The sequence below is a fragment of the Portunus trituberculatus genome, chromosome 40 (assembly GCF_017591435.1).
Source record: "Portunus trituberculatus isolate SZX2019 chromosome 40, ASM1759143v1, whole genome shotgun sequence".
Lineage (NCBI taxonomy): Eukaryota > Metazoa > Arthropoda > Malacostraca > Decapoda > Portunidae > Portunus > Portunus trituberculatus.
Genome location: NC_059294.1, coordinates 26,739,917 through 26,759,811, shown reverse-complemented (window position 1 = coordinate 26,759,811; position 19,895 = coordinate 26,739,917). Strand labels below are relative to the sequence as shown.

At 40.5% G+C, this 19,895-nt stretch overlaps 3 protein-coding genes across 4 annotated transcripts in view; 2 read left to right on the top strand and 1 right to left on the bottom strand.

Annotated features, from left to right (window-relative positions):
- The window catches only part of LOC123515888 (cathepsin L-like), a 7,887-nt gene extending 3,576 nt beyond the window's left edge, over nt 1–4,311 (top strand). Inside the window, exon 4 of the mRNA XM_045274771.1 lies at nt 4,090–4,311. Within this exon, the coding sequence (XP_045130706.1) occupies nt 4,090–4,311 (222 nt within the window). The remainder of the gene's footprint in view (nt 1–4,089) is intronic.
- LOC123516302 overlaps nt 1–19,895 on the bottom strand; it is a 71,243-nt gene that overhangs the window by 39,057 nt on the left and 12,291 nt on the right. The window lies entirely within an intron of this gene.
- LOC123516301 lies at nt 7,585–19,603 on the top strand. The gene is made up of 5 exons (XM_045275575.1): nt 7,585–7,821; nt 11,440–12,906; nt 13,775–13,907; nt 14,662–14,780; nt 18,463–19,603. The coding sequence occupies exons 2-5, from the start codon at nt 11,440–11,442 to the stop codon at nt 18,604–18,606; spliced, it is 1,863 nt and encodes a 620-aa protein (XP_045131510.1). The 5' UTR covers nt 7,585–7,821; the 3' UTR covers nt 18,607–19,603.

The window sequence follows — 19,895 nt, the reverse complement described above, 5'->3', positions numbered from 1 at the left end:
AATGAGGAAAACTATTTTTTTTTATGTGTACAACCAACCACTCACCTTTAAGTAATCGTCTCTGAGAACAGTATACATGGCTTAACATGTTTCTGGTATAATGAGCGACAAACTCTGCTTCGACATCCTCGTCGAGTACTGCAGCGCTGTGTATGAACATCCAGATGCCAAGAATCTGAGTGTTGCTTCAAGACAAGCCTCTGCATATATACTCTGGCTCAAGAGGGTATCCTGCTTTGTTAAGTATGGTTCCACTTTAGCAAGGAGGGTACAGAAACTGTTTACATCCATTCTCATGTACTGATTGGATCATGAAGTTCACGTAATAAAGTCGAATGAGTCCAAAATGAAGGCAAGGCGACCAGACAGCAGATTCACTTTAAGGTTCCTCCAAGTCATGGGAAAAACCAGACAACTAATCCAAAGCTCTGCGGAAGAATGCCTCATCATCATCGACCTGCATAGAGGTCTGACATGGATGAAAATGGAAATTATTCCATTAGGTACCGCAACAGCTTAGGTCATATGATACCGCTAGATGGGCAGAGATGAGGGAAGCCAAATCATCAAGAGAGTCATCCTGAGAAGTTCGAAACACTTTCGAACGCCATAATTTTCATCAGAGGAAAAAACAGCATGGAACCTACTAAACAGCTGGGCGTCAGATCTAGAAGGGACAGGAGCACTATTGTCTAGCTTGTCAATGAGGCCATTCAAAATACAGGAAAGTCTGTTTAATTTATCACTTGAAGCAGTCTCGGAACTCTTGTTTACATCGCAGAAACGGCTCACGTCGCCACCATCTGGCATAGGCGAGCCCGTCAGCAAGCCACTCGGATGAGAAGAACCGCCTTTCTTTTTCTCTTCTCACAACCCTTCTCGTCATAAATGGGCCGCTTCCTCTCCAGAGTGCAAGAACGCCTTGGTTGTTGTTCATGTAGGGCAAGGTCCGCCATGGCTAGACCTGCACAGAACAAAAGAGCGTGTTCAGAAACAAACACCAGTAGGCACTGGAGGGCACACACACATGTGCAGAAACACGATGAAAAAATACAGGAAGTGAAGCGACAATGTAAGCAGAACAAAACGTACGAAGAATACAGGGTCAAGCAGCCGACTGACGGGTGGGTGCTTCCATGAGTTGATGAAATCTTACCCTAGATTTTTGTCAATTTTACCCTAGATTGTCGAAGTTGCCCATTAATTGTTGATTAATACACTCTTATCATACATAAGATTAAATATTGCCCCCACCCCCAAACACACACACAGGACTACACACTACAGCCACTACTGCGGCTGCTCTGTGTGGACTCGTCCTCGCAAGTGACTGACTCTGTGTGTGAACTGTGATCTAACCGTCCGAAGGTCCAAAACGTGTACGCGTAGTAGACGGGTGAGTGGAGACTGGGGAGAAAGGGGATGGGGGGGGTGAAGGGATGATACAAGTCACGGGGATGATTGTGTACATGAATCGAACATGAAAGAGAACCAGCCTGCCACCAGATTGGCACCATTCCAAGCACACCTATCCATAGGACGGCAGATTACCCTAAAATTACCCTAGTTTATGCATTACCCTAAACACTACCCTAAGAAGGGTCCAATTACCCTAGTTTAGGTATTTTACCCTAAAATGGAAGCACTGCGTCGTAAAATATCAAAATGCATATAATAAAATAAGAATAAAATTGAAAGCTTTGTGAGAAGGCCAGCTTCTCCCAAAAACTTAAAACCGTCATGGGGCCTGGGCCAGACACTACCAACAGTCATCACAGTAAGGTTGTGGGTCCCTGGTCAGGAGGTACCTTTGTGTAAGGTACGTGTGACCTATACGAAGTCGCGTCAATAAAGTCTGTGCACGGCGATCCCGGACATGGGTGTATGTCTACTGAGGGAGTGTGGAAGTAGTGATCTCTCCCATTTTAGAGGTTGCGACCCCCGTTAGCCAACTCCTCTGCCAGATTGCTGCAACCGCCACACGAATTACATGAAATACATCTCGAAACGGAACATGGGAAGGAGATGGAGCGCGACTTGCTGCCTCTTTAACGAGGAGGTCTGCGTGTTCATTCCCTGGAACACCTACGTGACCAGGGACCCAACAGAACCCAACACGATATCCTCGTTTGGTAAGAAGATATAGCCACTCCGGGGCGGATAAAACCAAAGGATTAAGGGAGACAGTGCAAGAGAGAGCAGTAAGAGCACTGCGACAGTCACTAAAAATTGTAAAAGACGAAACCGGAGAGTAAAAATTATCTGTAAAGCTAGGACTATGGCAGACAGCTCCGCCGTGAAAACGGACGCCACTGAAGGAAGGCTGCCACACCGATAAAAAGAGGGGAAAACCACACTAAACCCAACGCCTGCGTCGGATTTGGAACCATCAGTAAAAACAGGGATATCATCAGAATGGATAAAAAAGTGTTCTAAAAACCGTGTGTGGGACAGAGCTGGCAGAAAATCCTTCTTGCCATCCATGGCAGGAGGGCATAATGAGATAACAGGAAGCTGCCAATAACCAACTCGTGGGAGCCGGAAAGAGTACACAGGAGTGGGGTCGATAGATAAATCCGCCATGAGATTTGCAACTCATAGGCCAAAAGGTTTAGGTAGACTCGGTCGAGTGACATACGCCTGCGAACGCGAGTCCCGCAATATTGACAGACAAGGGACAGAATCAGGAAGACGGTGGGTGCGAAACCAACACCGGAGCATCGAAGACTGGCGCCGGAGGTCGAGCGGCCAGAAACCAGCATCCACTAATAGGCTAGGTATTGGAGATGTCCGAAATGCACCCGTAGCCAAGCGGACCCCAGCATGATGCACGGAGTCAAGCGTGCGTAGCCGTGCATCCGTTGCGGATGAGTAGATCTCACAGCCGTATTCCAGCTTTGGAAGTATAAGTGTACGGTGCAGAAGCAGCAAAGTGTCCCTGTCCGCACCCCAAGAGGTGTGACTTAAAACCCGAAGAAGGGATAGTGCCGTCCTGCAAGACGCTTTAAGAGAACGGAAATGGGAAACCCAAGTAAGACGGTTGTCAAACAATAGGCCAAGATATCGAGTGGCCTCCACACATGAGATGCGTCTATTGGCTAAATATAAATCGGGATCTGGATGAACGCCACGATTACGACAAAAATGCATAGACACGGTCTTTGAGGTGGAGAATCGAAAACCATTTATGTTGGCCCAACTGGACACCCGATTGATTGCCAGTTGGAGCTTTCGCTCAATCAGTGACATCCTAGCAGCAGCAAAAGAGATGCACAAGTCGTCCACATATAAGGAGCTGTGAACGCCATCTGGTAGAGTATCTATAACACCATTTATGGCGACTGCAAATAGAGTAACACTAAGAATACTTCCCTGTGGGACGCCATCACTTAGAGCAGTAGCCTCGGAGAGAACACTCCCCACTCGAACCCGTAAAAGACGTCTGGATAAAAACTGCTGAATAAAAATAGGAAGGTGGCCACGGAGGCCAAAATTATACAACGAACGTAAAATGCCATGACACCAAGCTGTGTCGTAGGCCTTCTCCAGATAAAAAAAAAAAAAAAAGCGGTTACCTGCTGGTGGTGATTAGTAAAAGCCTCACAAATAGAAGACTCCAGGGATAGAAGAGCATCAGTAGTAGACCTCATTTTTCGGAAACCATACTATACAGATGACAAGTAGTTCCCCTTCTCCAAGTACCACATAAGCCTTACATTTACCATCTTTTCCAAAATTTTAGATACAGGATGGAAAAGTACAGGTATCGTAGGACAGCAATTTTAAACAATCATTAGGTAATTCATGCGGAAGAATAGTTGATCAAAAAGATAATCAGTCAGATCAACACATTATCTGTGAAAAATTTGGCACTGAACTAAATCCTTCAAATTGCAAGTTTTTAATTGCATTGAGTGGAAAATTATGATACTCACTTTTCGTTAGTATTCAATAATTATTCACTATTCAAGTTAGAAAATGGAAAATATAAATTATTTATTGTGGTGGATTACGGTTTCAATAAGTTGTACTTATATATTACGCCTAGTGATTCTTCACTGAACGCAATGACGTTCTTGTGGACCACAGTGCTGCACCACCGGCACGTGCAGACACGACGCCACCACCGACAGCAACAATATGTATGGCGGGACTACCCCGCCGTATGTCCTTATCGGTAGGCTGTCTCCATCCGCCAACTGTCGTCATGTCAGCAATGCCGCCACTGTCAGAGTCCCTGTCAACACCGTCACCAGCAGGAGTGAGGGTACGAGCAGCGTCAGTCCCCATCGACACAACGCACGGGTGTGAGGGTTGCGTCAATGACACCGGATGACTCACCTCCAACGACGTCACTTCGAACGGGACTGTAGGAGGATGCAGTACCGGGTCCCTTGGTTGCCCCAACTTACAATCCTCGCGCAGGCGCACTTGACGTTTCTTGATGAGCTTCGTGCCTAAGATAAGCCACTTTTCCTTCACTTTGCTTGCTTTAATGGCGGTATTTGTGCTTTCTTGATGACTTGAGAGGCAGGACACAAATCTTCATTAATGTACATTTTGGTTCCTCGTAATTTAGCGACGTTCCTCATCACACCTTCTTGGGCTCGGAACATTGAGAAACGAGCAATAATGAGCCTACTCCGGTGGTCGCTATGTTAGCCAACTATGTGCTGCTTTCAATTCGAGGTCTGCTAGTTCCACCTTGGTCTCGAGCAGCTTGGATACTTGAGCAGCGGTTGAACCAGGTTGTTCCTTGATATACCTTTGCAAGTTGTTTATACGATTGTAATCCTCTTGATAGTTGCATCTGTCGCCAGGCTCTTTACGTGCTTTCCATTCGCCACTAATTCTTCATGCACGCAGGTTTTTTATGGTCTTGTTATCCTGCTTCTGTTTTTCATCTTAATTTCTTGTTTAAGGTCGTCCATGTCTCTCTGAGTGAACTCCAGGTTCTTCGTTAATTCACCAGCTGCATTATGTAGATCCTTGATTTTGTCGTCCATTTGTTTGATGAATATTTCAGTTACACTGCAAAACCCTTGCTCTTGAGGGGTGAGGAATGTTTTCAGCAGTGTCTTGTCTGTATTGGTAAAAGCAGTGGGTGTAGGAATGGTTGTGGCGACGGAGCGACTAAGCGGTACATCTGACCTCTACAGCTTCCAGAGAGAGAGAGAGAGAGAGAGAGAGAGAGAGAGAGAGAGAGAGAGAGAGAGAGAGGGGGGGGGAAGTTGTAATTGGAAGAAAGTGAGGCAGCGGCGTAGTGGATAAGGTGGTGAGCATGGGATCGGGCAGACGTCCACGCGTAGGTTCGAATCCCACCGCATACCGCTTTGAAGCAATGCCATTTGTCGAGTGGTTTATAGTTATCTACATGTCACCATGATACCCAGATTCTAGGTAGTTACACAAAAGATGCACTTGGGTGGTGATATGGGCCCTAATATGGGTACCACTATAAATGAAATATCCTGTGCCACTAATGGGCGGAAGTTTAACAGCGCTTCCCACATACACTCTATAAGTATGCCTAAAGGCACTATAGGCCACAACATAAAAAAAAAAAGGTGTCTCCACCAGCAAGGCATAATCGAGCTTTCTCTGGCCACGATTTTGGAAGCTGCAGGATGGTGTCGGGAATCTACTTTAGCCAGACATTACAGAAAACCTTTATTATGAGTGTTGTACCTGTGTTTGACAAGTGGTTATTATTGTAACTACTGAAACAAGTTTAGTTTGATTGCTTTTGTATGCAATTTGAATGTTTCTTTGTACGCTAAATGTTCAGATCTCAGATTTGCATTTATTTTGATGCTCGTATAAAATTACATGTATATATGGAAATAAATCTTTTTGCTTATTTTGTTATATAATTTTTTTTTTTTTCCTGTTGTCAGTTTGAATCTGAAGAGCACAGGTTTTGTGAAATCACTCTAAAGCTCTCATTGACTACTCATTGACTATCGTTGTGACTTCAGTTAAATATTGTTAAGTGAAATTGGAAGACTATAACCGAGTACTTACCGATCGTAATTCCACGAGCATTTAACTGCGTCACTTAGATAGTAAATACCCTCCCTTCCCTTCTCTCTCACACTGTTGCGGGGCCTACCTTTAAATCCATCCATCCATCCCTTCTCTCTCTCGATTCTCTCTTCGTAGGTTTAAACTTTAAGTTATAAAATTTGTTTTCTCAAAAAACCTATCCTCTAAAGGACTGACGGGTGGTCGCTAGCGCTAACAACTCATTCGCTGCCTAAGTGACGCAATGAAATTGTTCGTGAAATTACGATCACTCTTTGTATCGGTAAATACTCGGTTAATCTGGTAATTATTACAGTTCTATTTGCGAAAATGCAGCCTCTGACTGCTTGTATGATTAACAACACCAGAGACTTAAAAGTCAAAGAAAGCGAAAGTCATCGGAGTCTTCATTTTGTTCTAACTGTTTGTAAACATAATTTACTAAAAAGAGATGCCTGGTCAGGCACTCAGTTTGACCTTGCTAGATTGTTATGGGTCTAGTTAGGAAGCAGAAATCTCTCATGTTTGAGACCTGGGAAGTGGGCGGTGACTTACATTTTCTTTTTTGTCATAGCCTATAGCGCCTGTAGGTATACTTGAGGAGTATATGGGAAGCGCTGTTCAGCTTTCATCCATTAGCCGCGCAGGCGATTATATTTATAGCTGTTCCCATATCAGGGCTCATATCACCATCCAAGCGCAACTTTGGTGAAAGGAAATTACACATCCATTTAGAATCTGGGTATCATGGTGACATGTAGGTAACTTTAAACCACTCGACAAATGATGGTTTCAAGGCGGCACGTGGTGGGATTCGAGCCTACGCATGGACGTCTACTCGATCCCACGTTCACCACCTTATCCACTACGTCACCACCTCCCACTCAGGGTGGCTGAACTGCTGATTTTAGTTATGAGAAAGGTAATTCATAAGTTTTCCATAGAAAGAAACCTTTTCCTTGTCTGAAGGAAGCATTTATGATGGAGAATGAGAGAGAGATTGACTCTACATTGAAAGAGAGAGTTGGGTTTCAACGCAGTACCTAAGAATAACTCCGAATATAATGTTTATGAAGAAAGGAGGAGATGATGATGGTGATGGCAATGATGATGATGGTGATGGCAATGGTGGTGATCGTGATGGTGATGATGGAGGTGATGATGATGGCGATGGTAATGGTGATGATGATGATGATGATGATGATGATGATAATGATGATGATGGTGATGGCAATGGTGGTGATGGTGATGATGATGGTGCTGATGGAGGTGATGGTGATGGTAATGGTGGTGATGATGAGGAGGAAGATAAATTATTAGTAATATTCCAGTTTTCTTTTCGTGATCTATTACATGTTTGTAGTGAACGATTTTTATACCAATTGTAAGTTTGCACAGTGGAGAGAGACAAGCAACAATTTTGGTGGGCCGTGAGTGGGTCGCGAAGGGGTGGGAAGAGTAAGTGATAGCTGCGATGTGATTGGGTGTGCTTTTGACTGACGGAGGAGTGCATAAGGTAGAGGCGTGGCTGTGCTAGTTGTAGTAGTAAACGGTGCCAAGTTCTTCACTCTTCAGTCTGCGTCTAGAAGCGAAGCGCTGCACATCTCAACCGCCTTTAGTATTTGTCAAACACACACACACACACACACACACACACAAACACATACACCCATACACACCCACCCGCATCCACTCCTCTAAATACAGAACCTTCTCCCAAACACAACACCTCGCCATTCGCCACGGGAGCTGCACTACTGTTATTCAGTGACAGCTCAGACGCGACCCTCTGGGAAGGTAAACTCAATACGTCTTGTAAGCGACTGGTGTTGTGCTGTTATTGTGTGTGTGTGTGTGTGTGTGTGTGAGAAGCTTACTATAGATTTCCGAATAATAATTGTTAGAAGTGTTAGGAATCTTGACAGTGGGAAACGTATATTACTAGCAATACAAGCAATGTACAAATGTACAAAGCAACTTTTAAAAACTACTATAGTTAATAAATACTGTTGGTGTTCGTCAGAGCTCCAACTAGTTGTCTGGTATTACATAAACCGCTGTAAGAATGTTAAGGAATGCAACTGCAGTAGACGAATTCCTGTCTCAACTTCTAATGGATGGTGCATCTATTCTGGCTGCGAGACAATATAATGTGTTAAGGAAAATTCGAGTTTTGTGTCAATACTGCTATGAATTTGGTATGATGATTCATGAGAAGACGAAAATTCTTATTATTAATGAAGACAGATGATAGAGAAGACTTATTGGTAGAGAATACTAGGGTAGCATATACTGACCACTACATGTATCTTGGAGCTTGGTTTGCAGATTCAGGCAAGATTGATGTGATCTTCCTGCATGAAGCGCAGAAAGGGTGTGACGCAGCTGTCGGTTCGTCACTTACATACAGCTCTGAGTCATGGCTTCCAATTAATACTGAGAGTATAGAGAAACAATATAACAAGTTGATTAAATGTTTACTATAAGGATATGGAAGAATATCAGCGTCAATTTGTGTATGTTGGAGGCAGGTCTCTATCCTCTAAGTGATGTTATGTGTAAAGCAAAAAAAAAAAAAAAAAAAAAAAAAATTCGTGTTGTCCAAAGATGATACTATAGTATATAGGGCTAGTAGATTTTGAGAAATAATTTTTCTCCTTTTTGTGACATGTGTCAGAACAATAATCTCCAAGCTATATGCCCATAGGGTGTTATTGAAAGTTTACGCCAGAACCCAGGCTTTAGATTCTTTGGATAATATCGGAGATCGTGTACGGGGAAAAGCGCCAACGGCAACTTAGTTATCACACATGTTGCAAAATTAAACCTTTCTTTGAGTGTTCATAATATTTATCTGACAACGTAATATATCCCAGATTGTTAACGGGAGTCCTTCACACAATCAGACTGATGTCTCATGACTTGAGGGTGGAGAACAGGCATATATCATGTTTACACGTTAAAGAAAAAATCAATAGTTAAGATTCCGTAACATTTGCTATTAATAAAAAGGAAATGCACTTTATAGACTATGTTTGATTTCAGACTGATCAGAAGCTTCAGAATGGACTGAAAATCACCGTGGAATATCTAGTTGTTATGAATAAGGCTTATTATTACAGCATGGATTAATTTCAGTCTTTTAAAGAAAGCAACAGTGAGTGGAAAAAAAAAGGCCGCTCAGATATTCCCAAAGAGGACTCGATTAAGAGAACCATAAGAAAAACCAATGCATGTTCTGAGTTTTCATGATTCTCGTATTCTTAAATATGTTTTTTTTAGGCAGGCGTAAATAGAGAAACGAAAAGGAAGTTCAAAAGTTCATCAATGAAGAAAAGAAAAATGAAGATTTTTTACTTTTAAGTAACTATTTTGGAGATTATTTACTTTTTCGTTATTAGTTAAAGTGGACAGAAAACGATTTGGTAAAACATGAAACTTTGTGCAGCGAGGCCGTGGAAATGGGGAAGACATAAAATGATCAAGGTTGGAGAAGCAGTGACAAAAAAAAAGTAGAAAATAGTAAGAGATGCAAAAGCTAAGGACAATCCAAGTATATCAGTGTAAAAGAGGGATCAGTAAAGAAGAGAGGATAGTTGTCTGGAGGATTGTGCAGAGTGAATGGGATGAAAGGACTCCATTTTTATAAAGCTTTGAGGAACACAGTGCTCGTTTTTTCTTTCTTTCATTCTGAAGTAATTGGAAGACCAGAGGTTAGGTGCTCTGTGGTTTTTACGTGAGCTGCTGAACTGTTGTTGAACTGCGTTGTCTTGCTAAAAACAATGAGAAATAAAGCAGCATACCTAAGAATGGACTGGACTGGATTAGAGCTTGACTGAGATCATTTATGAATAGCCTAAAAGAAACAGGGTGTGTGATATGATAAAAAAAAAAAAAATAATAATAATAATAATAATAAAAAAAAAAACATGAAATTACAGGTATAATGATTGAAAGATAAATTGATGAATTCATTAATTCATCCCATTTCCATGAGAAAAAATGTTTTGAATCAACGGGTGCGTTACTCAGTCGTTTCGTACTGTTACAGGGTAAGAAGTAAACGAGTCTGATATGGTGATTAGGATTGAATGATTTATCTTTATTTGATACTGTATTTAGAAATTGGTCGTAAGTGTGGTAAATTAAACAAGTACATGTTATTGATGATTGTGGGGAAGGGGTTTGCCTACGAAACGAGTGAACTGCCTTAATACAAACATAAAAACTAAGATGATGTTTTAAAAGTAGCAACACTTGCTCATGCAGTTTAGTCATCATGAAAGGCAACGTCATAAACACTTCCGCGTTGTAGTGACATCACCTGCGCACTTCACCAGAATCTTCATAACTTGCTGTCTTTCACTAAGGATTGTTGTTTGATGAATGAGTGTGTGAAAAGAAAAAAAGAAAATAAAAAAATAAAGAAAATCTGCAACTGCATAGGTTTGTCAGTTAGCCATGTAGCCCAAAGAGAGGTACCGTACTTTTAGTTGACGCATAAAGTCTCAGGAAAAGATATACACATGCACTCCTCTCTCTCTCTCTCTCTCTCTCTCTCTCTCTCTCTCTCTCTCTCTCTCTCGAACGTAATATGTGAGCCGCTAGCGGAAAAGCTGTGTTGTCCAAGAAACTTTAATTACTGGCAAAAAGGTATTAATAATCTTTTGAGTTGGTAAAGAATTTTTACTGGAAGAACGATGATAAAATATGGTACATCGAACTTCACAAGTTACTGATTTGTCATTGTTGCCACGTGAAGCAAGCAAAAACGGAAGAAGAAATATATCAATACGTAAAAAATACCATAAGGATTCAATATTCCTCTTTAGAGAGCAACATCAGAGATTGGATGAAGTGTACTCTGTAGCTGCAAGGTTGTTGGCAGCAAAGTGTGAAGCTTGGACGACGTGTAGGTGGTAGAGTAAAATTGGCACACACACAGAGAGAGGCCAACTGACGCCACATGGGCGTTCTAATTTTAGACCGACAAGCTAGCATGGAGCATCCACGACCATCTGGGGAAGTAGTTGTCAGGCTGTGATGGACTTCTTCCGAGAACCTTCCGCCTTGGTTCACGGGGTTTAAGTGGAATTTTTGGGATTATATTCTTGAACGCTTTGGCTTCTCATTGGAGCTATTATGATCAGTGTTTCACGTGTTTTAGCACTATTGATTACTCCCAGCGCAGAATCGTTGTTAGACTATTTTAAGAATCATGACAACACTTTTGACAGCAACAACAACAAAAAAAAAGAAATATCTTAACTGTTTAAAAGTAGTCAATTATTTAAGTTGCCTGAAGTTTTGAAAATATAAGCCCAGTTGTGTTACACTGCATTATACCTACCATTTTACATTGTATTCTTCTGGATCTAGTGATATTGTTATAATTCTATGCTCGAACATCCACAGATGCCTGGGGAGAGCCACGCCGATGTGCCAGATGCCGTGCCTCTACAGATCGCCATGGAGGCCTCAGCATTCGTCACTAGTAACGGTCATGAATCCTCTCCTTCTGAACCTGCAAAGACCCTCACCTGCAGTGAGTGCAGTAAGGTAGCGACAGTCGTATGTGGCGGGTGTTGGATAGTCGGTTTCTGTAGTAGAGATCATCAGCTTACTGGATGGACCAAACACCGACCCAAGTGTCGCCCGTGGCGCGTGACCTCATCGTCCAATTTGGGACGATTCATGGTGGCTACTAGAGATATTGCCGCCGGAGAGGTTCTTATGAAGGACGAACCTCTCCTAATAGGGCCCAAGATGATGACAGAGCCTGTTTGCTTGGCCTGTTACCGTCCTGTTGACGGAGAATACTGTTGTCGGGAATGCGGTTTTCCACTTTGTAGCAGTGATTGTGAGGGAAGTGATGACCATGAACCAGAGTGCCGCGCAATACAAGATTCAGGCATCCCCGTGAAAGTATCTATGTTCGGGGAGGTGAACAGTATGTACGAATGCATCACTCCCTTGCGGATCCTTTCTCTAAGGGACAAAGTTCCGAGTTTGTGGAATAAGTTTATGACACTGGAGAGTAATTGCGATATGCGGGAAGGCACAGAAGTCGCAGCCATTACACAACAAACGGTCGTCGACATCATCCACAATCGGCTGGATCTGGAGGAAGATTACAATACAGAAGTGATTGAGAAGGTTCTGGGAATCCTTGATACAAATGCTTTTGAGATCAGACTTCCAGACTCCAGCATCTTGGGTGTATATCAAAAAGCATCATTGCTGGAGCACGACTGCATCCCCAACACACACCGCACTTTTGATGCAGACCTAAATCTCATTGTGCGTGCAGCTGTGCCAATAAAACGTGGTCAGCACCTCACCTCCTGTTACACAGAATCACTTTCCACTACTGGAGTTAGACAGGAACATCTTCGGTCTACAAAATACTTCACCTGTGGCTGCAAGCGTTGCAAAGATCCTACTGAGCTGAAGACATTTACATCTGCCTTGAAATGTAGTGAATGTGTCGAAAAGCAAGAAGAAGAAGCTAAACAGAAGAGAGCAGCGGAGAGGGCTAGTAGAGGTCGAGGAGGCACAAGGGGAGCCAAGCGAGGTGGTGTTGCAAGTCGCATCAATCAATTTCAGTCTGGAGCACAGGGTGGGAGTTCTACAAGCCAAGCTGAAGAGGAGAAAACCAAAGGCCCTTGGATACTGCCACAGGATCCTTTATCGCCTTCTTCCACTTGGACATGCCTTTCCTGCGGCAACCCGGCCAACGACGGGTACCCAGAACGTATAACCTCAGTAATGCAAGAGGAGGCAGAGGAGATTGAGGAGGCAAACCCAAGCGTGGAGGCGTGTGAGAGCTTCCTGCAGAAGTGGGACAGCACCTTTCACACCAATCATGCCATCTTTCTCAATGTGAGTTCTTCACTTTAGTCAAATATAGATAATATGAAAAGTAATATATCAGGGTTGATACTCCACCACACACATCTCCCAATGAATAGTAATATTTTCTTTGATCACGTTACAGTGCATGTCAGTTAATAAGTGCTGTTCCTCCCTGCTAGCTCTAATCCAAATTCATCAGTTAATCTAATTGCTTAATCAAACAATCAATTAGTTAATCTATAAATTAGTAACAATAACAATAATAGTATTAATGATAATGATAATAATAATGAAAATAATGATAATAATAATAATAGTAATAATAATAGTAATAATAATAATAATAATAATAATAATAATAATAATGATGATAGTGATAAAAATAATGATAATAATAATGATAATATTGAAGAGCTAGAAGAAATGCGACAAGTTCTGTCTGGAAAGCGGAATTGTGATGTGCCGCCTGTATGGTACAGTCACTGCATGTACTGCAGATAAAGGCCGCCCCTGTCGCGCTTGATGGCGAAAAAATCCCAGAGGTGACAAAACACTAGTGTGGTTCGAACCTATAACAACCATGGCAACCAGCACAGTCTCGGCCTTTTGACCACTGAGTGTGTGTTGTAGAGTGTCACCGAGATTAAATCAAACAAAAGTTTGTCACTATTTTTTTTTTTTTGTGTGTGTGTGTGTGTGTGTGTGTGTGTGTGTGTGTGTGTGTGTGTGTGTGTGTGTGTGTGTGTGTGTGTGTGTGTGTGTGTGTGTGTGTGTGTGTGTGTGTTAGTGGTTTGCATCTTTCTACCATATTCACTAAGTTACAGTCTGCGATTTTCAGTTCCTGTTTACTACACGTATTGCTGTGTGAGATTCACGATCATTACATCTTACGCAGATAAAGTACGTGTTACTTCACTTGTATGGCTCCGAAGAGGGCTACGAGCTGGAGGAGATGACACCAATTAATTTAGCGCGTAAGGAAGAACTCTGTCAGGACGTGTTGAAGGTAGCTGACATCATCCAGCCAGGTGAGTGTGAAAAGAAATGAGTACTCTCTCTCTCTCTCTCTCTCTCTCAATATATCTATCTTATCTCTTGCTATCTATTATCGCTTTTTCATGCTAACTCCTCTTTTGATCTTGCCAACTGCATGCCTCCCCTCCTCCTGCGGCCTCGCTGCCTAAGGCTGTCTTCTTCCTCTCACCCTTATTCTGTCCAAATCCTTAATGCATGAGTTAACCAGTACTCTCAGTCATATATACCTTTCTCTGGTAAACTCTGGAACTCCCTGCCTACTTCTGTATTTCCATCTTCCTACGACTTGACTACTTTTAAGAGGAAGGTTTCAAGATATTGGTCGCTGTCTTTTTGCTAATTTTTTGGTCTGTACTGCAACTGGCAATTAAGTGGGCCTTTTCTTATATTATGTTGCCCTTGGTCAGTTTCCCTTCTTACATAATATATATATATATATATATATATATATATATATATATATATATATATATATATATATATATATATATATATATATATATATATATATATATCTTACTGGTATTTGTAAATTGTTTTTTCTTTCGTTTTATTTACGTTAAATCAACATCGTGAATTTTAATTTTGCTTGAACAAAGCTCTTTGTATAATTCTTACTGAATATCGGTGAAACAATGTCACTGATGTATATACGTTACACAAAATTGTTCAATATCTTTATCAATTTTTAATTCTCTCATTAAGACTCCGTAGAACGTCCGTGCTTAACTATTTTCTCTTTTGCAGGCATATCACGGTTGCGTGGTTCCGTCCTCTACGAGCTGTACCAAGCACTGTTCTACAAGACTCGTGCCCTTTCCTTAGTAGGCGCTGCCACCTCTGAGCAAGCTCGCAGATTGTCAATGGTGAGAGTACCAGAATGGAGAGAGAGAGAGAGTTATACAACTGTGACATATGTATAAAAATAGAACATTTGACAATAACTCAATGGCTAGCCTATTTGTAAGCAAAGCTTTTAAGGCATGTAGAAGAGAGAGAGAGAGAGAGAGAGAGAGAGAGAGAGAGAGAGAGAGAGAGAGAGAGAGAGAGAGAGAGAGAGAGAGAGAGAGAGAGAGAGAGAGAGAGAGAGAGAGAGAGAGAGAGAGAGAGAGAGAGAGAGAGAGAGAGAGAGAGAGAGAGAGAGAGAGAGAGAGAGAGAGAGAGAGAGAGAGAGAGAGAGAGAGAGAGAGAGAGAGAGAGAGAGAGAGAGAGAGAGAGAGAGAGAGAGAGAGAGAGAGAGAGAGAGAGAGAGAGAGAGAGAGAGAGAGAGAGAGAGAGAGAGAGAGAGAGAGAGAGAGAGGGAGGAGGGCAATTTTTTTGTATATATTGTAGTTAAGTCTTTCAAAATTCATATCCTTTATTTAAGCATTAAACACAACCTTCTAGACATCAACATCTCTCCTTCAAAGGCATTCATTTGTTCCCTTCCCTTACTCTGGAAAGTATTTGTACTGTCCGGTCTGAAAATGTCAATTGGAAATTATTGTGTTTTTTCTTTTTGTTAAAATAGCTTGTATCCATTTACTAGTCTTCCGTGTCATCTCCCCCATTGACTCTCCTTCCGGCTGCTAATCCCATATACAAGATAAATCCATTTAAGGTTCATATTTTGGTTCAATGGACGCAACCTCTTAAGGCAAAGCTTCTCATACCGTTGACTCCTCTCCTTTAACATATTGTCTTGTATCTTTCACTTATCGTCGTCATGATGTGTTTCTTATTATTGCCTGCCCTTACTTTATAATCATTTACTATTTAAGCTTGCATCAACTGCAATCGTGCGGATGTTCTACTTACATTTAAGCAATTCTATCCACCTCACTAATGCAAGAGACCCAATATTTATACTCTTACCTCTTTTGTTAATGTTTCTTTTCATTTTCCTTTTTACTCTTTACGACTCGATCTGTTTAAAAAGAGAACATAAATTGATGATCATTCTGATTTTTCCTTTGAGAGTGGTTTTATGAGCTTTGTATATATATATATATATATATATATATATATATATATATATATATATATATATATATATATATATATATATATATATATATATTTATATATTAAGTAAATAGGATGGCGAATAGCTAACAATCATCATACAAAATAATTGTGGAGACATGTGAAAATAACTGTCTCCTTTATCTGTACTGAAGGATGTTTTATTTATTTATTCATTTATTTATTTATTTATTTATTTTTTGACATCTCAGTGCACGGTTAGGTAATTTAGCTTAGCATTAGTCTCCGTGTGAAAGGTTTTCCTCTCAATATATTAAGGTCGTCGGTAGTCTATTTATAGTGTATTTTATGCGCAACCTGGCGAGCAGACACCTACTGGCCTGGTTGTGAATGGGAAACGGTGTCTCGGGCAGGACATGGTAGGACTTGGCAGACTCTTATACAGCGGAGTTATTTAAGCCACTGCGCTCGATGGTGACACACATTTGACAAACACTGGCAATGAACGCTTGACCTAAATTCTAATTGTACTGAAATAAATCATATTTCTTCATTCATAATCTTAGACCAAAATATCTGAGGTTTTCAGCTGAGTCATCTACAGTATTATGTAGTGTGTGACTGGTCGATAAATGAATGCAAGAGTCTTGTGCAATTATCGGTTTTGTGATTCGCATCTCTGTGATGACAATTTAGTCTTGATAATTAACTAAATATCATTTGTTTATTATTTTCACCTACCCAGATGAACATACTGCAGGAAAGAGGCCTCCCAATGATTTAGGATGAAGATATAGCTACACGCCGCTACGTTGTCTTTCATTACCTTGGTGAATTACAAAGTTACATACGAATTGTCGATCTTCTTCCCGCATATGTTCTCTACCACCTGAATTGTGGCTACATCGCGAAAAGAGACTATTCAAAGTTTATTTCCCCCAAGCAGAAAATTTGAAAAGGGATTACTTGCAAGGTGTGAGCCGAGCACATCGGCCATCATTCCTCCATCCCACGTCGTGTTTTATTAATTTTCTATCAGGAAAAATGTTCCATGCAAAACTTCAAAGTGTTGATATTTTAATCAAGACTGACTATAGATTAAACATGGTTCATTGAACAAAGTGGCAAAAATGATAAATGCATATGTGAGTTTTATTAATTTTCTACGTATTAATTTACTTTTTTTTTATTTATTAATTTGATTTACCACAACTTGAATATCACACTTATGAGATTCAGAAACCTCCCTCTCTTCCCCTATTGAGGCCTTGCATATTCTGATCTTGAGATTCCTGTCACTGTTTTCTGACTATACAATTCTCTCACTCTCCAGCGCCCTGAAGGTTGTCTTCTGGCATTCATCGTGTTTTTAATACTTTCTCCATCATTTCATCTTTTACTATTCTTACTATGTAGCCGAAGTACCTCAAGATGTTATTCGTGGTTCTTCAGATCGTCCCATGATGTATTCCTTCACTTAACTTGAATATCACAAAATAGTTTCAACTGTTTGGATTACTAACCTTTGTCTTCTCTAATACACTAAAGTCTCAAGTTATACCTGATAGCTAGCATTCTACCACGTAGTCCCCCTTCCCCCCTTCTCTCTCTCTCTCTCTCTCTCTCTCTCTCTCTCTCTCTCTCTCTCTCTCTCTCTCTCTCTCTCTCTCTCTCTCTCTCTCTCTTCCATGTCTTTCGTGGTCATAGTAAGCCATAGAGGTCCAAATATTCTCTCAACAGGATCTCTCTTTCCCCCTTCTTACCTTTTACACTTTCATATCGAACACATAACACATTGTTCTGGTATTCAGCTCTTACCAGACACAGGAACATAAGCCTCATCTTTACTTTTTAAAACAATAATTTTGTATATAACTTATATCTCTTACTCATGACATTAAACACACATGGTCTGGCAAGCTGCTGCAGGTTACTCTCACGTCTTTGTAGTTAGTTTTGTATCATCTGCAAGTAGGATTATTGTATTCATTTACCATTTATTACCATTTAATCTTTTCTCCTCCAGCAACACCATGTTTTACTTTATTTATCTATTTCATAATTTTGAACATTTTCTTCCTTGTTCTATTATTTTTTACGTGTGAAGCAGGGCTTGTCAAGGGTACGCAAAAATAAGTGAATGAAATCAGCAAATAAATAAAGTTAAGACAAAAAGTTGAGCGAGACTTTTCTAAAATGGGACCAACTTTGTTTCCTTCAAATTACTTCCCATGAGAAAAAAAAAAAAAATCGGAAACAGGCAGAGGTTCAGACCTATCAGGAATAAAGAGTGAATATATTGGTTGACTCGTATTGGAGAGATGGAGCACAAGTGTGAAAATAAGCAATAAAATACAGCAGAATAAGTGAGTGTGGCCTGGAAGACTTGTAGTTTACAGGTTCAGAGAGCACTAATCATGTAATAAAGAATGTGTACAGGAAAGATATCGGTGAGCAATATGGCTCGTTATACGATCGTAAAAATGGAAGATATAAAATTGATTATAGAGCACAATAATCAATAGTAGTACTTCTATTTGTTTGCTTGTATCTGTCTCTCATTCATATTTGTTCCATCCTCAGGAAGCGCTGACAGCCCTCAAGGAGTGCGCCCGTGTATTGAGCTACGAAACAGAAGTACAACCTGAAGGACAGCTAGGTCTTGAAGCCAAAGAAGAAATCAAATCATTGCAGAAGTGGATCAAGGAGGAAGGCTGGAAATACTGATCATCATTTTTCACGTATTCCTGGATGAATTAGATGAATAGTAATGCCTCAGTATGTGGATGGCATCAAACAAGCATATTATGGAGTAATGCTTTATAGAAGCTGTAGAAGCTAATGTACGTCCAATGCCTAACTAAATGGTGTCGTTTATTGAATATACGTACTGTATAATATAGCAACTGTCTGAAAGGATCGAGGGGAGAACGCTAATGGCGACTGGAAACGGTAGCAGAAATGAGACACTGCGACTCATTAATTCATATGTTTTCTACTCGAGACTCGTGTGCTGCGCTGAGGGCTTTCTTTATTTGAGTGCATTCCCAAAACATTTTGAGTGTCTGCGTTACTTGACACCGTTGAGTTTGTCTGTACTTATTGTTTCGTAGCTTCCTGTTTTCGAGAAAGAAAATAATTGATCACAACGTTGCTCTTTGATTAGGCACTAATTACTATAGCATTCATTATTACATGCCAAATGTAGCCTATATCGCTGATTTATAATATCTATTCATTATTGTTTCTATTTAAACCAGTGGTAATGGATGTGAAAGGCTTATTTCTATTATATTTCGCTCATTGCACCTTCGTTAACATCCACTTCATCTGAGACCGTACGTGGTAATGAGCTGTTCGGTGAGATAGGGGCACAGAGGATGCTTTTGCTGCTAGTGCTATTGATGGTGATGTTGATCATTTGATGATGATGATGATGATGATGATAATAATAATAATGATAAACGAAATAAGCCACGAGTCGTCCTTACCTTTACTCTAAATGAAAGTAATTCAATATAAAATAAGTGCAATGATTATCTACTTTGTAAGCGTAAGTTAAGACAGTTTTCATATTGACTCCTAGGTCTTAATTACTTGTCTCATTGTGTATGTTATATCGTCCCAACTGTTTTCACCAGTATTTTCATAGAATAAAATTGGTAAATTTATTATTTACTGAAACATGAATGATAATTTAGTGTGAATAAAGAAATTAATTGAAGTGTCTTTCTAACAGGCTACCTCAGTTTGTTTGATATGAGTGGTCAGTATTCTCAGTTCTTTCTCACACCTTACCTTTATAATCTTTAAGACTTTAGTGAGATATGTTGTACTTGTAGTAGAAATCTATTGTAGTATTTTCTCTCTATTATTTGTGTGAATCTAAAAAAATTTCATGATCACTGTAGTAAACCAAATCATTCTGTGGAATAAAAAAATAATAAATAAAGGTCACAATGGGAGCCTCAGAATTGGCATGGAGGTACTATGAAGGAAAAGCCTTTCAGCGTTTT